Source organism: Rhamphochromis sp. 'chilingali' (genome assembly GCF_963969265.1).
Source record: "Rhamphochromis sp. 'chilingali' genome assembly, chromosome: 4".
NCBI classification, from domain to species: domain Eukaryota; kingdom Metazoa; phylum Chordata; class Actinopteri; order Cichliformes; family Cichlidae; genus Rhamphochromis; species Rhamphochromis sp. 'chilingali'.
Window position 1 is genome coordinate 21,059,827 of NC_137948.1, and position 18,430 is coordinate 21,078,256.

The following is an 18,430-nucleotide window of genomic DNA, read 5'->3' on the forward strand; positions in this document are numbered from 1 at the left end:
TTTAAATTGCAGTGTTACTCACACCCACTGCATTCTGTCATAAGCTGCAGCAAATTCCAGTGAGACTAAAATAAATGAACACAATCCACAACAACCACAAAATGTACGGACAACAAAGCACAAAAACTTGTACACATTCATTACATTTATGCATGTACCTATGCATGTTGGTATTTGCACACTATCATATATATATACTGTATAAGTTTTTTGTTTTTTTGTTTTTTTTTCCATTTCCCACCCAGTTTCGTGAGGTATTTATAAGACATATGACAGTTTTTACATATCATCCCTTATTTTGATAGATTGAGAGAAGAAAATTTCATTTAATTTTATGAGCACTTTTCTTGCAGGTGATTGGTTGTTTAATAATTTGCCATGAATTAAACACACTGATACATGCCCAAGATACATTGCCTTATGTACATTTATGGAGTTATTTATCATTGAACTTTTGATATAGTCCCTTCTTAAGGTCATGTGTGAAGTGATGTGTTGTAATGTAATATTGAACCTACAAATATCAATATAAATTGGATATATCAAAAGATTTGCTAAATTAGATTTTACAGTAGTGAAATGAAAATGATACGATACTTTTACAAAGTGTTACATGTGCATAAATACAACAAATGGGTCATTTTAGCTTTGCTAGGCATCTTGGTGACATCATGAAACCGGTCATAGATGAGAACCGTCAGCAGACTAAGATGTAGGAGGATTTCAATTTTGTTTTAGTTCCCAACTTTTTTCCTCATTTGGTCTTTTTTTTGTACCCACTGTTGCTTCTGATTCCCCTGATGGTGGTGGTATTATTACTATTATTATTAATAGTAGTAGTAATATTATTATTAATTGTTAAAGTTCTGAAAAAGGTTCGAGATGTGTTTGGCTCATCAGAGTTAAAACTCAGTGGGTTGGTTGGTGTCCCAGCCTTCAGTCCTTAGGCAGCAGTGACACTGTGATGAAGACCAGACACAAACACATGCCTGCAGCTCAGGCTTTTGATATGGCAACACGCTCGCACACTCACATGTTACAAAGAAGCAAATCAGCCATTGCTCTTTTAAGATTGGAGTGATCATTTTTCTGCCTACAAAAGAAGAAGTTAATTACGTATTAGATCTCACTCTAAAGCAGTTTCAGCCTAGCATGAGTGGAAACATGACTGCATTAGAACAAACTTGCCACGAGTCAGTTTAACTGTGACGGTCTCCGTCTCCCTCCCTGACCTATATAGAGTGCAGAGTGCTTTCTGAACGGACTGCAGAAATCAAATGAATACTTTATGAGAGCAGAGGGACTGGTCTCACTCCTCTCTTTGTCTTTAACTTTCTTCTGTTTTCTTCATCTTTTCTGTTGTTTGTTTGTTTGGTTTCATCTTTAAGAGGTTACAAGTTTCCAATCTCATGTGTCGTTTTAAACAAAGTGACGCTACCGTTAAAGGTAACAGGGACATATGACCTTTAAACTTGCTGTCTGTGTACAAAAAAGTTACTTTACTTTTTTGCTATTAAATTAATGCTCTTCACTTAATAGCTTTTAGTCTCAGTTGTTCTTCAGAGTGCTTTTTTTCCCTCTTTTCTCTGATTCAAAATCAACTGGTAAGACAGAGTAGCAGCAGATTGCATCAACATGTGGACAGGCAGAAGACTGACCCTGAGACTAACCCTGCATGGCTCACTCTTCCACACAAGCCACAACTGCTAAAGGCAAGCGCAGCGTATTTACCAACAGAGCCTGCTCTTGAGAATGATCCATACACCTGAACCATTCATTGTCCATTACAGCAAGCTTAGAGGAGCTTAGAAAATATATTAAAGTGATGCAAGATGTAGAACAAACTGTGTCCTGTACAAATACAGGACATTCAGCACTAGTGTTGAGAGGAGGTAAGAAAAAAAAGTAACAGCAAACCAGCTGCTGGTAGCTCTAAAACTTTGTAAACCTTATGCCCCATAGTGACAAAACGGCATTAATAAGGAATGACATTGCTGGAAGGAGAATATACCCAACACGTGTGAGCGTCACGGTTCGGAGCTGCCAAGGGATCCGTGATTCCTAAAAGAAATTTCAACTTTTTAGTCCTTCAAATCTTGGATGCTCTTCCACTTCCTTGTTTTCTTTGTATTTGTTGTGTATGATGGTGTGATCATCTGTTGTGTGCATTTCTTTCAGTGTTTCGCCGTGCGCTCTCTGGGTTGGGTGGAGATGGCCGAGGAGGACTTGGCTCCTGGAAAGAGCAGCGTCGCTGTTAACAACTGCATCCGACAGCTGTCCTACTGCAAGAACGACATCCGGGACACCGTTGGCATCTGGGGAGAGGTGATGAAGACTCTCCTGTTTAAAAGCGTAAAAGAAAGAAAGGAGCAGCATCAGTTAGCGTGGCTAAATGCCTCCTGAAATATGGGGAAGTAGAGCAGTGCTATCAATTCTCTGCGGTGCGCCTTTATTTAATATGAAGCGACAGAATGGACAGAGAGGGCTCGATCCCTCTTTTAATAACCTTTCATCTCCCAGAACCCTCTTTCTAGGGTTTTATAATTTATTTAGAGACCTTCAAAGCTAGAGAGCTCACAGGGACACACATGTACACACGGATAAATAAATATATGCAACAGTTGTACTGAAAGCCGCTGGCATTTAAAGGACTGTTGTTTAGTTTTTTTTATATTTTTGCTGTGACTCTCGCTGCAGGAAATAAGGATTGCATATTTTTATGATGAGCTCTGAAGGATTTGTGTGTGTTTGTGTGCCCAGGGGAAGGACATGTACCTCATGCTGGAGAATAATATGTTGAACCTAGTCGACCCCATGGACCGCAGCGTGCTTCATTCTCAGCCAATCGCGAGCATCCGAGTTTGGGGCGTTGGCCGGGACAATGGCAGGTTAGTGGGTTTTTTGTTTGTTTTTATTTTTCCCTTAAATTTGACTTTCTTTTTCTCGTCTCCGTGAATAATTTACAGTGTGTATAAAAGCACGTCTCACACTGTGCTCAAAATCAATTCCCTGGATTGTAAATGTTCAGAGAGATTTCTGTATATTTAGCGGTAATCTGGGTCCTGACTCATTGATGTCAGCATCCTTTTGTTGTTTAGCGTTTCAACGCTTCGGCTTATAAGTCGATGGCGAATTTAAAACACTCGCTCAGTGAAAGGTCATGGGAACAAATGAGGGCCAGCAGACAGGTGGCAGAGTTAACGTGGAGAAGAGGGGGAGTTGGTGATTGATGAAGGGGAGCTAATGTCAGATTAATTCATCACTACAAAGTCGAGGATGACACAGAGAGTGGCCTTTATTCTCTTTCACCACAAATCCCCACCTGACTGTCTGTCCCTCGCTTTCACCGCAGCTTGGCTGGGCTTCACTGACATCATGCTGTCACTGTACCCGGCAGCTTCTTGGTTTGAGCTTCCCGAAGTAAGAATGAGATAAATATTAAAAGAAAAGGAGCCTTTTTCTGGGCATATGAAGGTTAAAATTAAGCCATGGGCAACCAGCAGAGGACGCTGTGCACTGCTGCAGCATGCACACTGCAGAATGTAGGTTATGAGGCACAGCCGGGTGACTGGGGACTGAAACAGTTGGTGCTTACTGTATAATAAGAGCTGGCACACACATGCGCGCGATGACGAGTGTACTCAGGAGACGGGATGAGGCTAAAAGCTTTTTGGAATATGCAGAACCTCACAATCCTGTTGCCTTGAGGGTGCGTCTCTCTTCTTTCATTCACAACCACGCAGTCGTAATCGCGCAGGTGTCGATGTTATTCCGTATAATCAAGCTGAAAATCCCTCCACCACATGGACCACAAGCAATTTTTCCCCCTCTCCAAATACTTTATTGGGATCTGTCACATATGGCTGGATAGTCTGAACAGTGGGCTGCAGCAAAGGGAGGAGGAGAAGAGGAGGTGGTCAGAGGGAGGGGGATCTGGCAGGAGAGAGGGAGAGGGGAATGAGGCTGCCAGAGGGGGAGGCATGGTTAGTGCTCACAGGGTGTGGAGCAGACAGGTTGAGGAGAGCGCGCGTGCAGTGCAGTTCGGTATCACCAGAAATTGATGGTGTGAGTCTGTAAATACGCCTGCCGGTCACAGGATTACCTGCCAGGATAGGACGACAGACCCTGTAAGTACATTTAAACACCTCATCCTCACTTTTGGAAGCATCACTCCTGCTCTTATGTTTAAAGTACAAAGAAAAGGAGGAGAAACCACAGATGAGAGGCCTTTTGGAGGGTGTTTTTTTTTCTTTTTTCTTTTTTGTGAGATGTGTGTAATTGGAGGTGCTTATCACTACAGTTTGTTTTTTTTGTTTTTTTTAAGGAAAAATACTTGTTTACTCTCACGCTCTTTCAAAAGAGCCCTTCTGACATGTAATGGAGGTGATTACAGGTGAGGCTCGTCTTGTTAAGGGTCTGTTTAGGTGCAGAAGTTTAATTAAGAAGCTTTTATTTCGTGTTAAAATGGATTTTTAAAAAACAGCGAGAAGCTCCAAACAGTGTAATTCGTGTTTGATTAAAAATGCAAGATAAGAATTTTTTCAGTGTGTCAGCAAAAATGAACTCCAGTTTAGATTTTAAATTAACGACTACATGCTGGTGTAAGTTTATGCAAGTTGTTTTTTGTTGTTGTTGTTTTTTAGCCCAGTTTTTCTTTTGTTTGTACGAGTCACGGTCTGTGAGCATGTGGATTGTATTGAAACCTGCACAGAGCTGGGATTTTCCCCTCTCTCTGCGTCACACACCCCTGTGAAGTGGTTGTGTCAGCACTGGAACCGTAGCCCCCAGAGCCCTCTCTTCATGTGCTGCGAAACTCATTATCACCACCGATTACACATCCTCACAGCAACCTTGACATTTTCAGGGGCGTTGGCATGATGATAAGATTATATTAGAAATGAGATATCATTCCCACTCTCTCTCCCGCCCCCTCTCTCTCCAATCCTCCTTTGACTTTTATGTTCTTCTCATCTCGGGGTCTTTTATTCTGCTCTCGTCTTTAGGCTTTTATCTTTATCTTGTACATTGTTACAATTCACTTCCAATTTTCTCTCCTTCCTTTTTCGAGTCACCCACTCTCTTGCTCTAGGTTGTTTTGTTTTTTTTAATTTTTTAATTAATTTTTTTATGTGGCTTAAAAAAAGCTTCTTTCGTTATGTCTTTTAAGGATATGCAAGCCTTCAGCAGGCTAACTGTTCACAACCTGACTTCTCCGTCACCCCGAGTCCCTCTCTTCATCCATTTTCTCTCTTTTCCTTTATATTCCATATATAATTTTAGCTCAGAGTAACTCTGCATTTAAGATCACCTGCAGTGCTGCTGAGATCTGTGTGCATATATACGTGCATTTTACCGTACCGCCACTAAAACTCTGTTAGAGAAGGCGACGGCAGGAGAAGTGAATATGTCACTCAAGGTTAATTTTCTATGTGAAAGTGCATCTCTTTGCAACCTTTTGTCACCCGGCAATAACGCTCACTGGTGCGATGGATTTTTTTTCTCTCCCCCTTTTTTTCCCCTCCCACTAACCTGTCTTCCTTTCCTTCTTTGCTTCCTTGGATACAGAGAGAGGTAAACGCATTCCTTCCTTTTCAGTCTGCAATGCTCCTCCTGTAGAGTACCTCTACATCATTTTATTGTTTAATTTCCTCTCTCCGTCTCATTTTCTTTCATCTTGAAAGTGGCTCTTGATGTACTCTGTACCACTGCGTGCATGCATTCAGACATGGAGGAAATGAAGGTCACATCCCCTGTCCTTGTCTGTCTACAAGTATTTTTTTTTTTTTAACTTTGTTACACACACACACACACACACACACACACACGTACACGTACACGTACGTACGTACGTAAATAGGAATGTCTCGTGGAGAACGTCCCTGAGAATCTGCGTCCAGGAATCCTGTTAGCCCTCAGGCCTTGTTTGACTATTACATCTCATATTGAAACACAGCCTGAAGGGAGTTATTTACATTGGCTTATGTCTTTGTGTGTGTCTGTGTGTGTGTGATGCTCTGGTTTAATTTGCTGCAGCTACATTTCTTTTTAAAGTATCCTGTGTCTTCATCCCTCTCTCCATCCCATCTCTTTCCCTCCTCCTTTTTATTCTCCGTTCCTTCTGTTCAGCTGAGTTAAATTGTTTTCGGCTCCAGTGGGCCCAGGGGAAAGTTCTTTCCTGCTGTTACTCTATTCAACTCCCTCTTGCATCACGCTGCTCTATTGATCTTTGGGGTCCATTGTCGTCTCTGCGTGTGTGTGCATGTGTCCGTCCTATATTCATCCCGCTACAAAAGGTCACTTCATCTCTCATCTGTCTCAAAGACCTGTCAGTCTCAAAAGTAGACACACACATTTTTGTTTTAAAATTTCTCCAAGTAGCACCAAACTCGTCCAGCAAACCTCATCTCCATTTGTGACTGTGTGTTTGTTTTTTTTGTAAAGCAACTCTGTGTTTTCCTCTTCTCAGGGACTTTGCATATGTGGCGAGGGATAAAAACACCAGGATCCTGAAATGTCATGTGTTCCGCTGTGACACACCAGCCAAAGCCATCGCCACCAGCCTGCACGAGATCTGCTCCCGGGTGAGTTGTTCAGGCCGGAGGAGGTTCCAGACACAGGAGGCTAACTTTGGGATTTTGGCAGACGGATGTGATGAAGCTAGCCAAGTAGTTGGACAAATGTTTTCCCTCCCACTCAACATAAAGGCTCACAGAGAAGAAAATGTAGTGTTGATGGATTTTAATTTTTTTTATTATGTTTTTAAAAGCACAAAATTATTCAGCACGCAAGCTCATCTTAAAACCCATAAAGCAAAAAAATTAATCTGTAGTCATGGTGCTGAAGAAATGCTGCAGTGCTTTATCTTATTTAACATCCATCACACAGTCAAAGCACACTCCCAAACACAGTTACCAGCAAGCTTTCTCTGCTGTGTTTGATGAATACAGGTGAATTCAAACAGGGCTGAAAGGGCAGTATTCAGACTGCGTGTTTGTTGTCTGCTTTGAACGTTTAGTTAATGGACTGTCCTCATTAAAAGGCGAACTTTATATTCAGCGTCTGAAAAGACCTTCGAATGATTTCTTCATTTATATGCAGTCGAGATGAAAATATTTTATTTTTCAGAAGGTTTAACTAATGCTCGCCTCTGAAGTGTTTTTAGCTGAAAATGTAGAGGAGCCATTCCTCCCCCTCCATATTCATCACACCCGATCTAACAACATCTAACAACAACATTTTATTTTCCCCCTAGTCGGTCTGTTTTATAGAAAACTGATAAGAAAAGAAGAATTGGTTGCTAATAAAGATTTATTTTGATTGAAGTCTTTAATCCAGGGTTCGTACGGGTGCTTGAAATCCTTGAATACGCTTGAATTGTAATATTGTCCTTTCAAGGTTTGAAAAGTGCTTGAATGTCAGATGTGGTGCTTGAAACTGTAGTAACTCTAAGTTACTGTGACTCAAACATAGAAAAATTGGATCTTTAATTTTCCTCACCTAATTTATTTAAAAGTATTTTATAGCATATAACACCTTTAAAAAAAAAAATTTCAGTTCACATTTAATTCCAGAAAATCATAAATCAAAAGATGGATCTTACCTTACCTTTCATGGTGAGGTAACTGCTCTTTTAACTGTTTGGTGTCTTTGCTTTGTTTGGTGGTTGCAGAAATGGTTTACATGAGCTTTTAGCTGAGATTGAGAGGTTCCTGTGGACACTACTGATGTCAGCACTTATATTTCTGACCTCTTCTTATAAACGATTAAACGCTTTTGTCCCCATTTTTGGGCATGACATTCTCACAATAAATCAGATGAGATACTGCAAATAATAATTTCTGCATTTGTGCGATTGAATGAATTGCAAATGTGTATGCAATGACACAGTTTTAAAGATTTGGCCTAAATAATTTTGGAGTGATTGAGCCCAAACATGATGACCTAACTAGTGACACAGTGTCCTCTGTGAGTCTCACACACACACGCATGACTTTGCCGGTTTCAGCTGAAACAGTTTCAGTGTTTCAAACCTTGTTCCAGAGTTTTTAGTTCACCATTTAGAAGAAAATAAAAGACAGATCTGAATGTTTGAAAATGTTTTGGAAAAATTCTGTCAAGATTAGATGAAAAATACTCGAAGGATTAATGCAATTGGTTTATTATTTTGTTACACAAGTTTAAAAAAAGTTAAACAAGCAAGTCAATAAAGAAAAAGTTAAACAAGTAAATAAAGAAACAAGCTAAAACGAGGTAAGAACGAAAAGTTAACAAGTAAATCAGGAAACAAGGTAGAGGAGAGAAAACCCCAACAATCCCCTCTGAGCACGCACTAGGTGACAGTGGGGAGGAAAAACTGCCTTTAAACGGGCAGAAACCTCCGGCAGCACCAGGCTCAGGAGGGGGCAGTCAACTGCCGGGACTGGTTGGGGGGGTGAACAGAGGTGGAGCAAGACGAGGCTGCATCAGGTGAGGAAGCAGTAGCGTCCTTCCTCCGGAACAAGCCGAAGCATTTTTTTTCTTCTTTTCCATGCACTTTTCCACGAGCGCTTTTTTTCTCCAGGATGAGGGTTCTCAACTCATCGATTGTTTCGGTGCTTTGCTTCTCAAGTTTGTTGCATCTTTGTTCCACCTGTTCTAATGTTGCTTGTTTTTCTTCAAGCTTGTCTTTGAGTTGTTTGGATGCTGCCTCGTGTATCAGCTTGTCCTTGTGCATGTCTGCATTTCTCTGTTGTACTTCTTTGTGCTTGTCTTCTAACTGCGTATTTCTACTCTGGATTTCTTGGAGCTGCAGGTCTTCATGTATTTTGTCTTGTTGCTTTTGTGCCTGCATTTCAGTGTTTTTACGCTTAAAGTTATTGAATTCCAACAACATTCCCTTAATGAGCTCTGAGTTGTTTCTCGCCATTTGATCGATCCTTTTCTGCATCTGTCAGCATCGTTTTTCCTTTTCTCCTTTTCCCCTTCCAGTTCACTTGTTTTGTCTTTCCGTTCAAAAAGGGTGAGCTTCTTGCTTGAAAATGAAATGACCAAAATAAATGCAGTATTTCTCTGCAATTACAATTGCTGTGTATTATTGTGACGTTTGGTGCAGTTTTCTTGTTTTGTGAGGTTGTTTTTTTTTCAAGTGGAGATGAATATCTCTAACAACTTGATGTCTTTTTTGAGTTTCTGCACTATACGCATATAAGGCAACCATTTCCTTATTCAGTATTTTTGTGTGGTGCATTTTTCTGTTTTTACAAAAGGGGAACAAAGGACATTTAAGTCGACCTGAGATTATTTGTTTTAATTTTTACATGGTCTTACTGAGGTGATGCAAAGTGAAACATGCATTATTTTATTTTTTTATTATTTTTGGTAATGTGCTGGAAAAGCTTAAAAATGGACTTTGAAAGTGCTTAAAAAGTACCTGAAAAATGTGTAAGAACCCTGTTAATCCAGCATAAAAAAAAAACAAAACGACAACATACGTTTGATGTTTTTAAGTGGGGTTTGTGAAAGCAATGGGTGAAGCAGTTTACTTGCTTCGTGAGCGTCGTGTGTGTTGCTCGGGAGAAAAGGCTATCACTGTGTTGGAGAGAGGAGTCTGACCTGCTTAATTTGTGTGTGTCTGTGTGAGTGCACTTCTGTGCTCTTCAGGTGAAATGAAAGACAGCATGACAGTATCAAGGGTGAAGCATTTCCAGGGTTTCGTGTTTATGCTTTCATCTCCCTCTCTCACCCATCCTCCTGCACTCTCACACGTTCTGTTGTTTTTCGGCTTTGTCTCTTCGCTCTCCTCCCCTGTGTCTCTGTCACGGCATATCACTTTGGCTTTTTTTTCTTTTACATGCCATTTCCTCATACTTCTGTATCTTCTTTTTGCTTCCCTCTCTAACCCTCCCTGCCTCTCCTCCAGATAATGACAGAGAGAAAGAATGCCAAAGCGATGGCAGGAGGCTCCCTCCATGACAGGATGCAGGCAGGACTCGATCTCCCTTTACAAGGTAGGCTTCATACATTACACAAAGCAACTCCTTGTCTGTCTGTGTGTGTAAGAGGGAGTAAATGTGACAACTGTCTTGCGTCAATAGACGCACGGGGAGTTATCATTTCTGTGGCACTGAAGATGCGTCCAAACTGGCCATTTGGGAGACTGAATGTGTCAGAAAATAGCTGGCTTTTTATCGTAATGTCCTTTTTAGTTAATGAGAATTTATAACAAGATGATTTAGGAGAGATTTATTATTGCAGCCTTGAATTTTGACAGGGGTTTAATGCGTTTTCTTTTTCATAAAATTTGCTGCCTCCTTCTCCATCATTCGACCAGTGCTGCTACTGCTCCTCATGCTTCACGCCTACCAACTTTCAATCAGTGCACTAGAGAGAAACCTGCACCAAGTGTGATAGTAACGATCAAAAACGCCACAGGTTGCCTAGCAGTTCTTTCCACTTGACAGATTTAGAGGTTTGTGGTCCAGTGCAGTTCATCATCTCACCTTTAGATTTACAAAAAAGGAGGAAGTTTAAAAAATTTTTTTAAATGTCCGACAGATGGTAAAAATAGACTCCGTGCCTCTGTTTTTCAGTCAGTTTAATGAGAGATGTGACGACGAGCATCTGCTTCCTGTCATAACTCACTCTGTTATTTCCTGTCACCTGTCAGTCTTTCTAAGAGAGACGACGTTAGCTGTGCTGAACTAATCACTGTGTGTGTACACACACACACACACACACACACACACACACACACACACACACACACACACACACACACACACACACACACACACACACACACACACACACTCTGACTGGTCTGCTCATGTCAGCTTCTCAAATAGAACCGCTGTGGTTACTGACAATAACTTTTACGATGTAAGAAAACATGTGTTTCTAGTCTACTGTGACATATTTCAACAGAAGTCTTGTTTAAAATATTTAACACTACATTTGGAGATTATTTATTTATGATGGCAGCAAACACTCAAAGATACCAGTTCAAATATTAAAGCGCGAGCACTCTTTAATTCCACAGTCGTTCACCGGTAACGATCGAAACATGTACTGTGAGAAAGAGGCGATTCGTGAGTTTCACATTGTTGCTGGTATGTAGCATAACAACATGCTCGCATGAGGCAAGTCCGACCATCATATGGACACATGCCGTACATCTGGATGAAGATTCATATGTAAAATGTATAATTTAGGCAATGTATATTTAAAATTTAAAAAATAGCCTTTTAAAATGATTTTTTATTTAATTTTTTTAATTTTAATACACCCTCTATTGTAAAATTGTGGTGCAGTTCAGTGTACTTTATGTTATGTATTCTTATGAGCACCAATTCAAATGTGTGTTGAATTCTCCTCAGCAGAGTTCCCCACACCAAAGACGGAGCTGGTTCAGAAGTTTCAGGTGCTCTATCTTGGGATGATGCCTGTGGCCAGACCGATAGGTTGGTGTGACACATACACACAGAGTGATGAAATGTTAATGTTGATTCTGAATGTTTATTTAATTCAAATGTTTTGTTTTATCACCTTCTACATCAGGCATGGATATACTGAATGGAGCTATAGACAGTCTGATCGGTTCTTCCAGCAGAGACGACTGGACTCCGGTGGCCCTCAATGTAGCCGACGCTACGGTCACCATCAGCAAAGACGAGGTCAGACAGGTCTGATGTTGTTGAGCTCTTATGATGCAGTCACACCAAACACCAAGCAAAGTTTTGCCTCGTTTTACTCGCGTGAAGTCGGTTGGAAACTCGCGAATATTCCCCCCTAATGTTTGATTTATAGTATCGTGTTTGCGTGCATATTTGATTATGTAGAGCATATGCAAACGGGGTGTGCAACCTACACATACACCATCCTCCACAAACCAACACAGATCAAAATGAGTGACGGTGTGTGTGTATGTGGACTGCTGATTGGTTGCTGGTCGGAACAGGAAAAGGCGTCTTTTGCATTCATGACTTACGTGAGAAACAGAAAAACCCCATAATGGTGGACACTTTTCACACTTGACTTCACTTTGCTTTTCTCCAGGATTGACTGAAGAACCAACAGCAGCATGAAGCTAAGCTGCCACCAAAGTCGAAATATTTTAACTCATGCAAACCTGGATTTGCCTCTGTCGGTGTTGGCCAAGGCTGATATACCGCGCCTCGTTGCATAAGCAGCAGTTTGTAATCACACTGTGTGAAACTTTGCTTTACATTTGGTTTCATTATTATTATTATTTGATCCTATAAAAGAGCCCCGACTGGTCTCCTGACCTCTGGAGACACATATAGAAGAGACTGCTCTCCAGGAAGGGCTCCAATGAGCACAACCTTTTCAGACCTCATCAGAAAGATTACTGTTTATTTCAATGTGTTACTCTAGAAAAATGCTGAAAAAACACAAACCTTGCATTCTGGAGCGAGAGAAAATAAGCCGCTGACCCGAGCGATGAATCGCAGCTCACACAGAAACTCCACTCCCGTGTGTGTGAAGAAGTCACGGCGTTCAGCTTGAACAGCCCAGCTGCTGTTTGTAGCTGTTTAAATAAATTACTGATGAGAGTGAGCTCTTTAATACCTAATGCCTAAAGAGTTCAGACTTTCTGTCCGCAGGATGAAGAGGATGTGCTGGTAGAGTGTCGTGTTCGCTTCCTGTCCTTCATGGGCGTTGGGCGTGACGTGCACACGTTTGCCTTCATCATGGACGCTGGCGGCCATCGTTTCGACTGTCACATCTTCTGGTGTGAGCCCAATGCTGGGAGCGTGTCTGAGGCCGTACAGGCAGCTTGTATGGTGAGTCACACAAGCTGAAATTCAGCTCTGTGGTCCGTACATGGATTAAGAGTTAGATGTAAAAGAACTTTAAATGGGTAAAAGAAGAGAAACTTTGAGCCGTTTGCATTTTTTTCTGTAGCTTAATTAAATCTCTGAACTCTTGATTGCACTTAACAAAGAGCTTGTTAAGTTATTTACCAGCTGATGTTAATGCTGCTGATGCAGAGGTTTTACAGACGGGAAGATCTTTAGAGCCTCCCTCTCTCTGAAGGTGGATGTCCTTGGCGGTAGTGTAGTTGGGGTTTGATTGTTCAGTCTTGACAGATGCTCTAACCAGTACGATTTGCTCAAGTTGCAGTGGGACCCCATGTCAAAGCGTTGCTGGTTTGAAACATGCATTTAGATCAGGATAAAGCAGTTAAATTGCAGTGGATGCCCTTGCAGGTTATCTGCTATAGATTTTCTGTTTAAATGGTAAATGCTTTAGATTGCACACAGCGGTGTTTCCTGCTCTGCTGAAAACTTCTCAAACAGGATGTACTGTATATGGATTTGAAGTAATAACAGTTGTGTTAAAGCCGTAATACCTTCACAGTGTTTCCATTTCATCAGTATAATGTGATCACAAACCCAGAGTCCCATCTGCGCTGTTTATGCTGCGATGCATCCCATTAGTGGAGGTTACTCGCCCTCCTCTGCTGTGGTCGACTGCTGACTGCACTATTGATCACACATCAGAACTTTGGATATATGGGGAGACACACACACACACACACACACACACACACACACACACACACACACACACACACACAGATTGATGGTGACAAGAATCATTAGTCATTACTATTGATCACAGCTAGCAAAGGTGCAGTCTGACTGGTGCAGTCAACCCTCCAAATGCACACACACACATTGGGTCATATCTTGTGGGGACATCTAATTGACATAATGCTTTTTTTTTTTTTTTTTAATGATTACCCAACCCTTACCCTATACCTAACCATAAACCAATTATAAGCCTGACACTAAAACCACATTTTAAGTCTCAAAAATGCCTTCAAACTTGTGGGGACTGGGATTTTGTTCCCCTAAACCAGCGGTCCCCAAACTTTTTTTTTTTTTTTTTTTTTTTTTGTGCCATGGACCGGTTTATGCCCGACAATATTTTCACGGACCGGCCTTTAAGGTGTCGCGGATAAATACAACAAAATAAAACTAGTACCGGTACTGAAAAAAAGAAGATTTATTTATAACACACGTGAAAAGGAAAACCGAGTTAACGATAAAAACGATAACAAAATAATGCTGAAAACTGATAAAAACCCTGAAAACTATACATTTCACACCCGAGCCTCAACTCTCGTTGCGGCCCGCTACCAAACGACTCACGGACCGGTACCGGTCCGAGGCCCAGGGATTGGGGACCGCTCCCTAAAAGGGCTGTTGATCCCCACAAGGACGGACACACACACACACACACACACACACACACACGCCCCTTCCACAGTCGTATCCTCAGCAGTTGTAACTCTCCATAATTTATGCTCTCTCTCTCTCTCTCCCTCGCTCTCTTACAGCTGCGGTATCAGAAGTGTTTGGTGGCTCGACCGCCCTCCCAGAAGGCCTGCGGTTCGTTGCCTCCCGGCGACTCGGTGTCCCGCCGGGTGTCGACCAGTGTGAAGCGAGGCGTCCTGTCTCTCATCGACACCCTCAAACAGAAGAGACCTGTCACAGAGTTGCCACAGTAACCGTGGTGAAACACTACCGGCTTTCGACCACGGCCCCAAGTCACCATAGTAACTCGACGCATCGCTGCCAAAACCCGTCACCACCACAGACCCTAGTAGCCATGGAAACGCAGTAAAACCCTTGGGTTTTTTGGGGGTGGGGGGTTTAACCTGTCACAACTCCTTCACTGGTTTGGAAGCAAATTGGAATTTCACCTCAAGAGTTAACTGGCTCTTGAGCCGCAATTCAAGTCTGTTTCTTCCAAATAAGTGAGAATTAAAAAGGCACCAACCCCACGTCTGAAGAGGACCACCTGAGTGCCGGCCATGCAGGCGATGGTGTACATAGAAGTAGGTCTCATTCCCCTCAGCTCACAGCAGCAGAGGAGAAGAGGGCAGGAAGTGATCCTGTGTGCTGCTGCTGCTGATCTCTCCGTGCTCTTTGTGCATTTGTGTCTGTGCCTGTGCTGACAGCATGACCTTTCACACCTGGCCACACTCCTCCTCCAACCTCATCCACCGGGTTGTCCTCCCCCCCGAGCTCTCTTGCTCATCATCTTCAGTAGACTGTAACCGTAAGGAGATGAAAAGTTTCATATCAGCGGATGATCATTGGAAGATAAAGAGATTTGTTTCAGTCTACACCCTCCAACCACTTGACCCTGCATGAGCTTTTTATCTAAATGTGAATCATTCTATACAATATCAATACACTGCTGCTGCTTTCAGAGACTCGAGGGTGAGAAATCAGAAGTCGCACGGTTCGTTTATCCTGTCTTATTCGTTCTTTCTCATCAGCTGTGCGAGAGTCAGCCCCGCGTCTGAACGAGTGGTGACCTTTCACCCGAAACATACTTCGCGCATTTCCTTGTTTACGTTGTTATTCTTTTCTCATCCCTCTAGGAAATGACAGAAGATAGCCATAACGGAGGACGAGATGGGGGCGGGTGGCGCTGACCCTCTCTCTCTCTAGTACAGTGCTGCTCCAAACACAGGAGACCTTCAGCATGCTGCTGCTCTTTAATACACATGTTGGAGGAAGTTTGACGGATTATTCCTTTAAATCCCACCTCAGTATCGGTCATCAGACTTCATTTAAACTAATAAAGATCATGGGTGGCATTAAAAAACACAAACAAGCCTGGAGGAACACTTGAGGAATGCGTTTTTATACCTGGGTGTGGTTGTGATGATTTTTAGTCCACAGCTGATGTGAACTGTGATTTGAGAAAGAGAGAGGACAATTTTCTCTTTAGCTGTGGATGTTTTCTAGAGGAAAGCCAGCAGAGAGACGTGTTGACCCAGACTGACGGACTTTAATGGACTCTATATCGGTCTGTCTCCAGGATTGTGTTCAGCTGAACGCGCCTTGTGTTTCCTTACTCACTGTACGTCTGATTTCATCAGTGTAATGAAACCGCTCGCTCTGTGTCTGTGTTGTGCAGAGTTCCAGTTTCACCTGCTAGCTCCTTATTATCACATATCTGACAAGCTTGGATGTATGGTAATAACTAATGAAGTCCTTTATGTCACCTAAAAATCACATAAGATCCTCACAACAACGCATCTCCCTCCTGGGTGTGGGGCAGCAGATTAATACTCTGTTAGGCGACCCTTTGCTAAACCCCCTGATTAGAGCCTGTCAAGCTTTGGGTTCACTCTCGGCTTCTTTTCCAGACGATGCTGCTACATCAGAGCTCTGTCCTCTCTTTATAGGCTCCTTTTAAAGAAATGGAAACACTAAAGCATAATTGTAATCTGTGTTTGTATTTCAACCTGCTGCAGTATGGTGGTACATTTTTCACTGTGTGTACCTGATTGGTTATCCTGGGACTAAGAAGGTCGGTGCAGAATGGATCATGGCTCACTTTCTACTGAGGACACCAACTTTTATGCCAGAAGGAGTAGCCTGGCCTCTGACATTTAGCATCATATTGCTAGCAGCTGGTTCAAAATGACTGCCTAATGTTAAAACAACAGCCGGATTAAAAAAATATGGTCCAACTCTTCATAAAACATATAAAGTCTGTTCAAGACGTTCATCATTGTTAGGGTCCAAAATTGAACATTTGCTGTTAGCAGGAGATGCTAGTCTGCGCGTAATACGCTTTCAAGAGTTACTGCAGATATGTGACGCAGCATTTAAAAATCTAAAGTCCAAAATTCATTATTTTTGCTTTAACTAAAATTTCAAAACTTCCAGATTAATACTGCACAATTCCATGATTTCTTTTTTTAAGATGAAGATTTTGAAGATGTCGAGCTGCAGCCGTCCCTTGAATTGTTTGTGGTTCAGTAACTATGCACAAGTTCCCAGGACGAGATGCCTTCGTGTCTGGAATGACATCCCATAGTTGGAAAAGATAAAAACAAACAAATCTTCCAAATCAAACACATGAAGCTACCTGCTGTGAATAAGGGAGCAGTAACAATTGTAGCACATTCGTAAAAAAGTTTACCTTATGGAGACCCAATGCAGAAGTCACCAAACTTTTCTGGTTGACCGTCCAGGTCAGTCCTCCAGGTGGGTGCAGCTGTGCAGAGCGGAGGGTTTCCCCTCGTAGCTGTGAGGCCTGGACACCTAAGTTTGTGAGGGCGATAACTCAAGAACAAGGTGACGTAGGATTTGATGCCATAGCTGCATCTACTAAAAGTCTTGGACAAGTTTGAATATCAGTCACTTTGACGTCAAGGTCAGAGGTCAAGTTTTCAGAAACTTGAGAACGAGGCGACATAGGAGTTTCAAACTAGGCACATCTACTAGGAGGCTGAGTTGAAGTCACGGGTATTTTCCTTGACTTGTGAGATTCCCGGTCTTCGTCTTTGCCTGTTTTTGTTTGTGCTGCGTCACATTTCTGTGATAAATAAGTGGCCTAAAAAAACAAAGAAATGCTTGACAGGGGCTGAGGCAGTAACTTGAGGGGGGGGGGGCTTAGCTAACGGTCAGCATGTTGTCTTGCACTTCGTCTGTTGGCTCCACGGGGGAACCTAAAGAAACTATTTTAGTAACGGAGATGATTTCTTCTTTTGTCACAAGGATGCTGAAATGTGAACGAGATGACAAAAACTTTCTGTACATAATACTGATTTCATGTAACATTTGGCATTAATCATCGTTATAAGCTATGTTTTTCTTTAATGTGTTTCTTTGCCTGTTATTTTCCTCTAATGAAATGCCTTTTTTTTTTTTTCTTTTCTATTTTTTGAAAATTCACCAAATGGCCAAAGTGTAAAATACTGATATACATTGTAGATAAAGAAAAATACGAGAGCAGATAATGAACACGGAGGCGATCGGAAGCGCTCACAGTTGGCAGTTAAGTTGATGCTGAATTTAACTTAGCAATTATCTATGCATTCTTTTGATCTGGAGAAACGGAAAGTCATGAAAAGCCTCGCACGCTCTGGGACGGTTGTGAGAGAGAGAGAGAGAGAGAGAGAGAGACTGTATGTATTGAACAGAAATATTTTTTATTTTATTTATTCTATTTTATAAAAGGTATATACTGATTTTTATTAGTTGGGGCAAGTAAAGTCTCATGACTGTCATCGTCTCAGTCCCCGGTTTAGTCACAACGCTACAACAAGCTCCGCTTTGCAGAACACAGCAGGTTATGGATTATATCTTCACCTTGTACAGTGTCCCGAGAGCTGGGAGTCCACTGCTCCGTCTGAACCGCTGACCGGAGGGTGAGGAGGAGGATTGTAGCAGCAGTGGACTCCTTGCATCTCTTGTCAGTCTTGCACATAAACAACGCCCACACACACACACATATATACACTATCCATTTCCCACTGATGGATGTGTCTGCTTCCGTTTGCTGCTCACTGATTTGTACACTTTATCAATGTAACCAATTGTGAGAATAAACAGCATTATAAAACCTGTGCGTGCGCGTGTGTGTTTGCAGCTATTTTTGTGATCGGTCTCTTGCT

General features: G+C 42.0%; 1 protein-coding gene across 5 annotated transcripts in view; it reads left to right on the forward strand.

The window, feature by feature from the left end:
• Positions 1-18,344, forward strand: part of apbb2b (amyloid beta (A4) precursor protein-binding, family B, member 2b) — a 58,892-nt gene extending 40,548 nt beyond the window's left edge. Inside the window, exons 11-18 of one of the 5 annotated variants that reach the window (XM_080881326.1) lie at positions 2,179-2,325; positions 2,761-2,888; positions 6,467-6,581; positions 9,899-9,986; positions 11,355-11,438; positions 11,536-11,660; positions 12,603-12,782; positions 14,345-18,343. In XM_080881326.1, coding sequence (XP_080737452.1) covers positions 2,179-2,325; positions 2,761-2,888; positions 6,467-6,581; positions 9,899-9,986; positions 11,355-11,438; positions 11,536-11,660; positions 12,603-12,782; positions 14,345-14,515 — 1,038 coding nt within the window. In that variant the 3' untranslated portion in view covers positions 14,516-18,343. Of the gene's footprint in view, positions 1-2,178; positions 2,326-2,760; positions 2,889-6,466; positions 6,582-9,898; positions 9,987-11,354; positions 11,439-11,535; positions 11,661-12,602; positions 12,783-14,344 lie in introns of all 5 variants that reach the window. The other 4 variants (XM_080881328.1, XM_080881327.1, XM_080881329.1 and 1 more) reach the window with 4 other exon arrangements.
• The last annotated feature ends 86 nt before the right edge of the window (positions 18,345-18,430 follow it).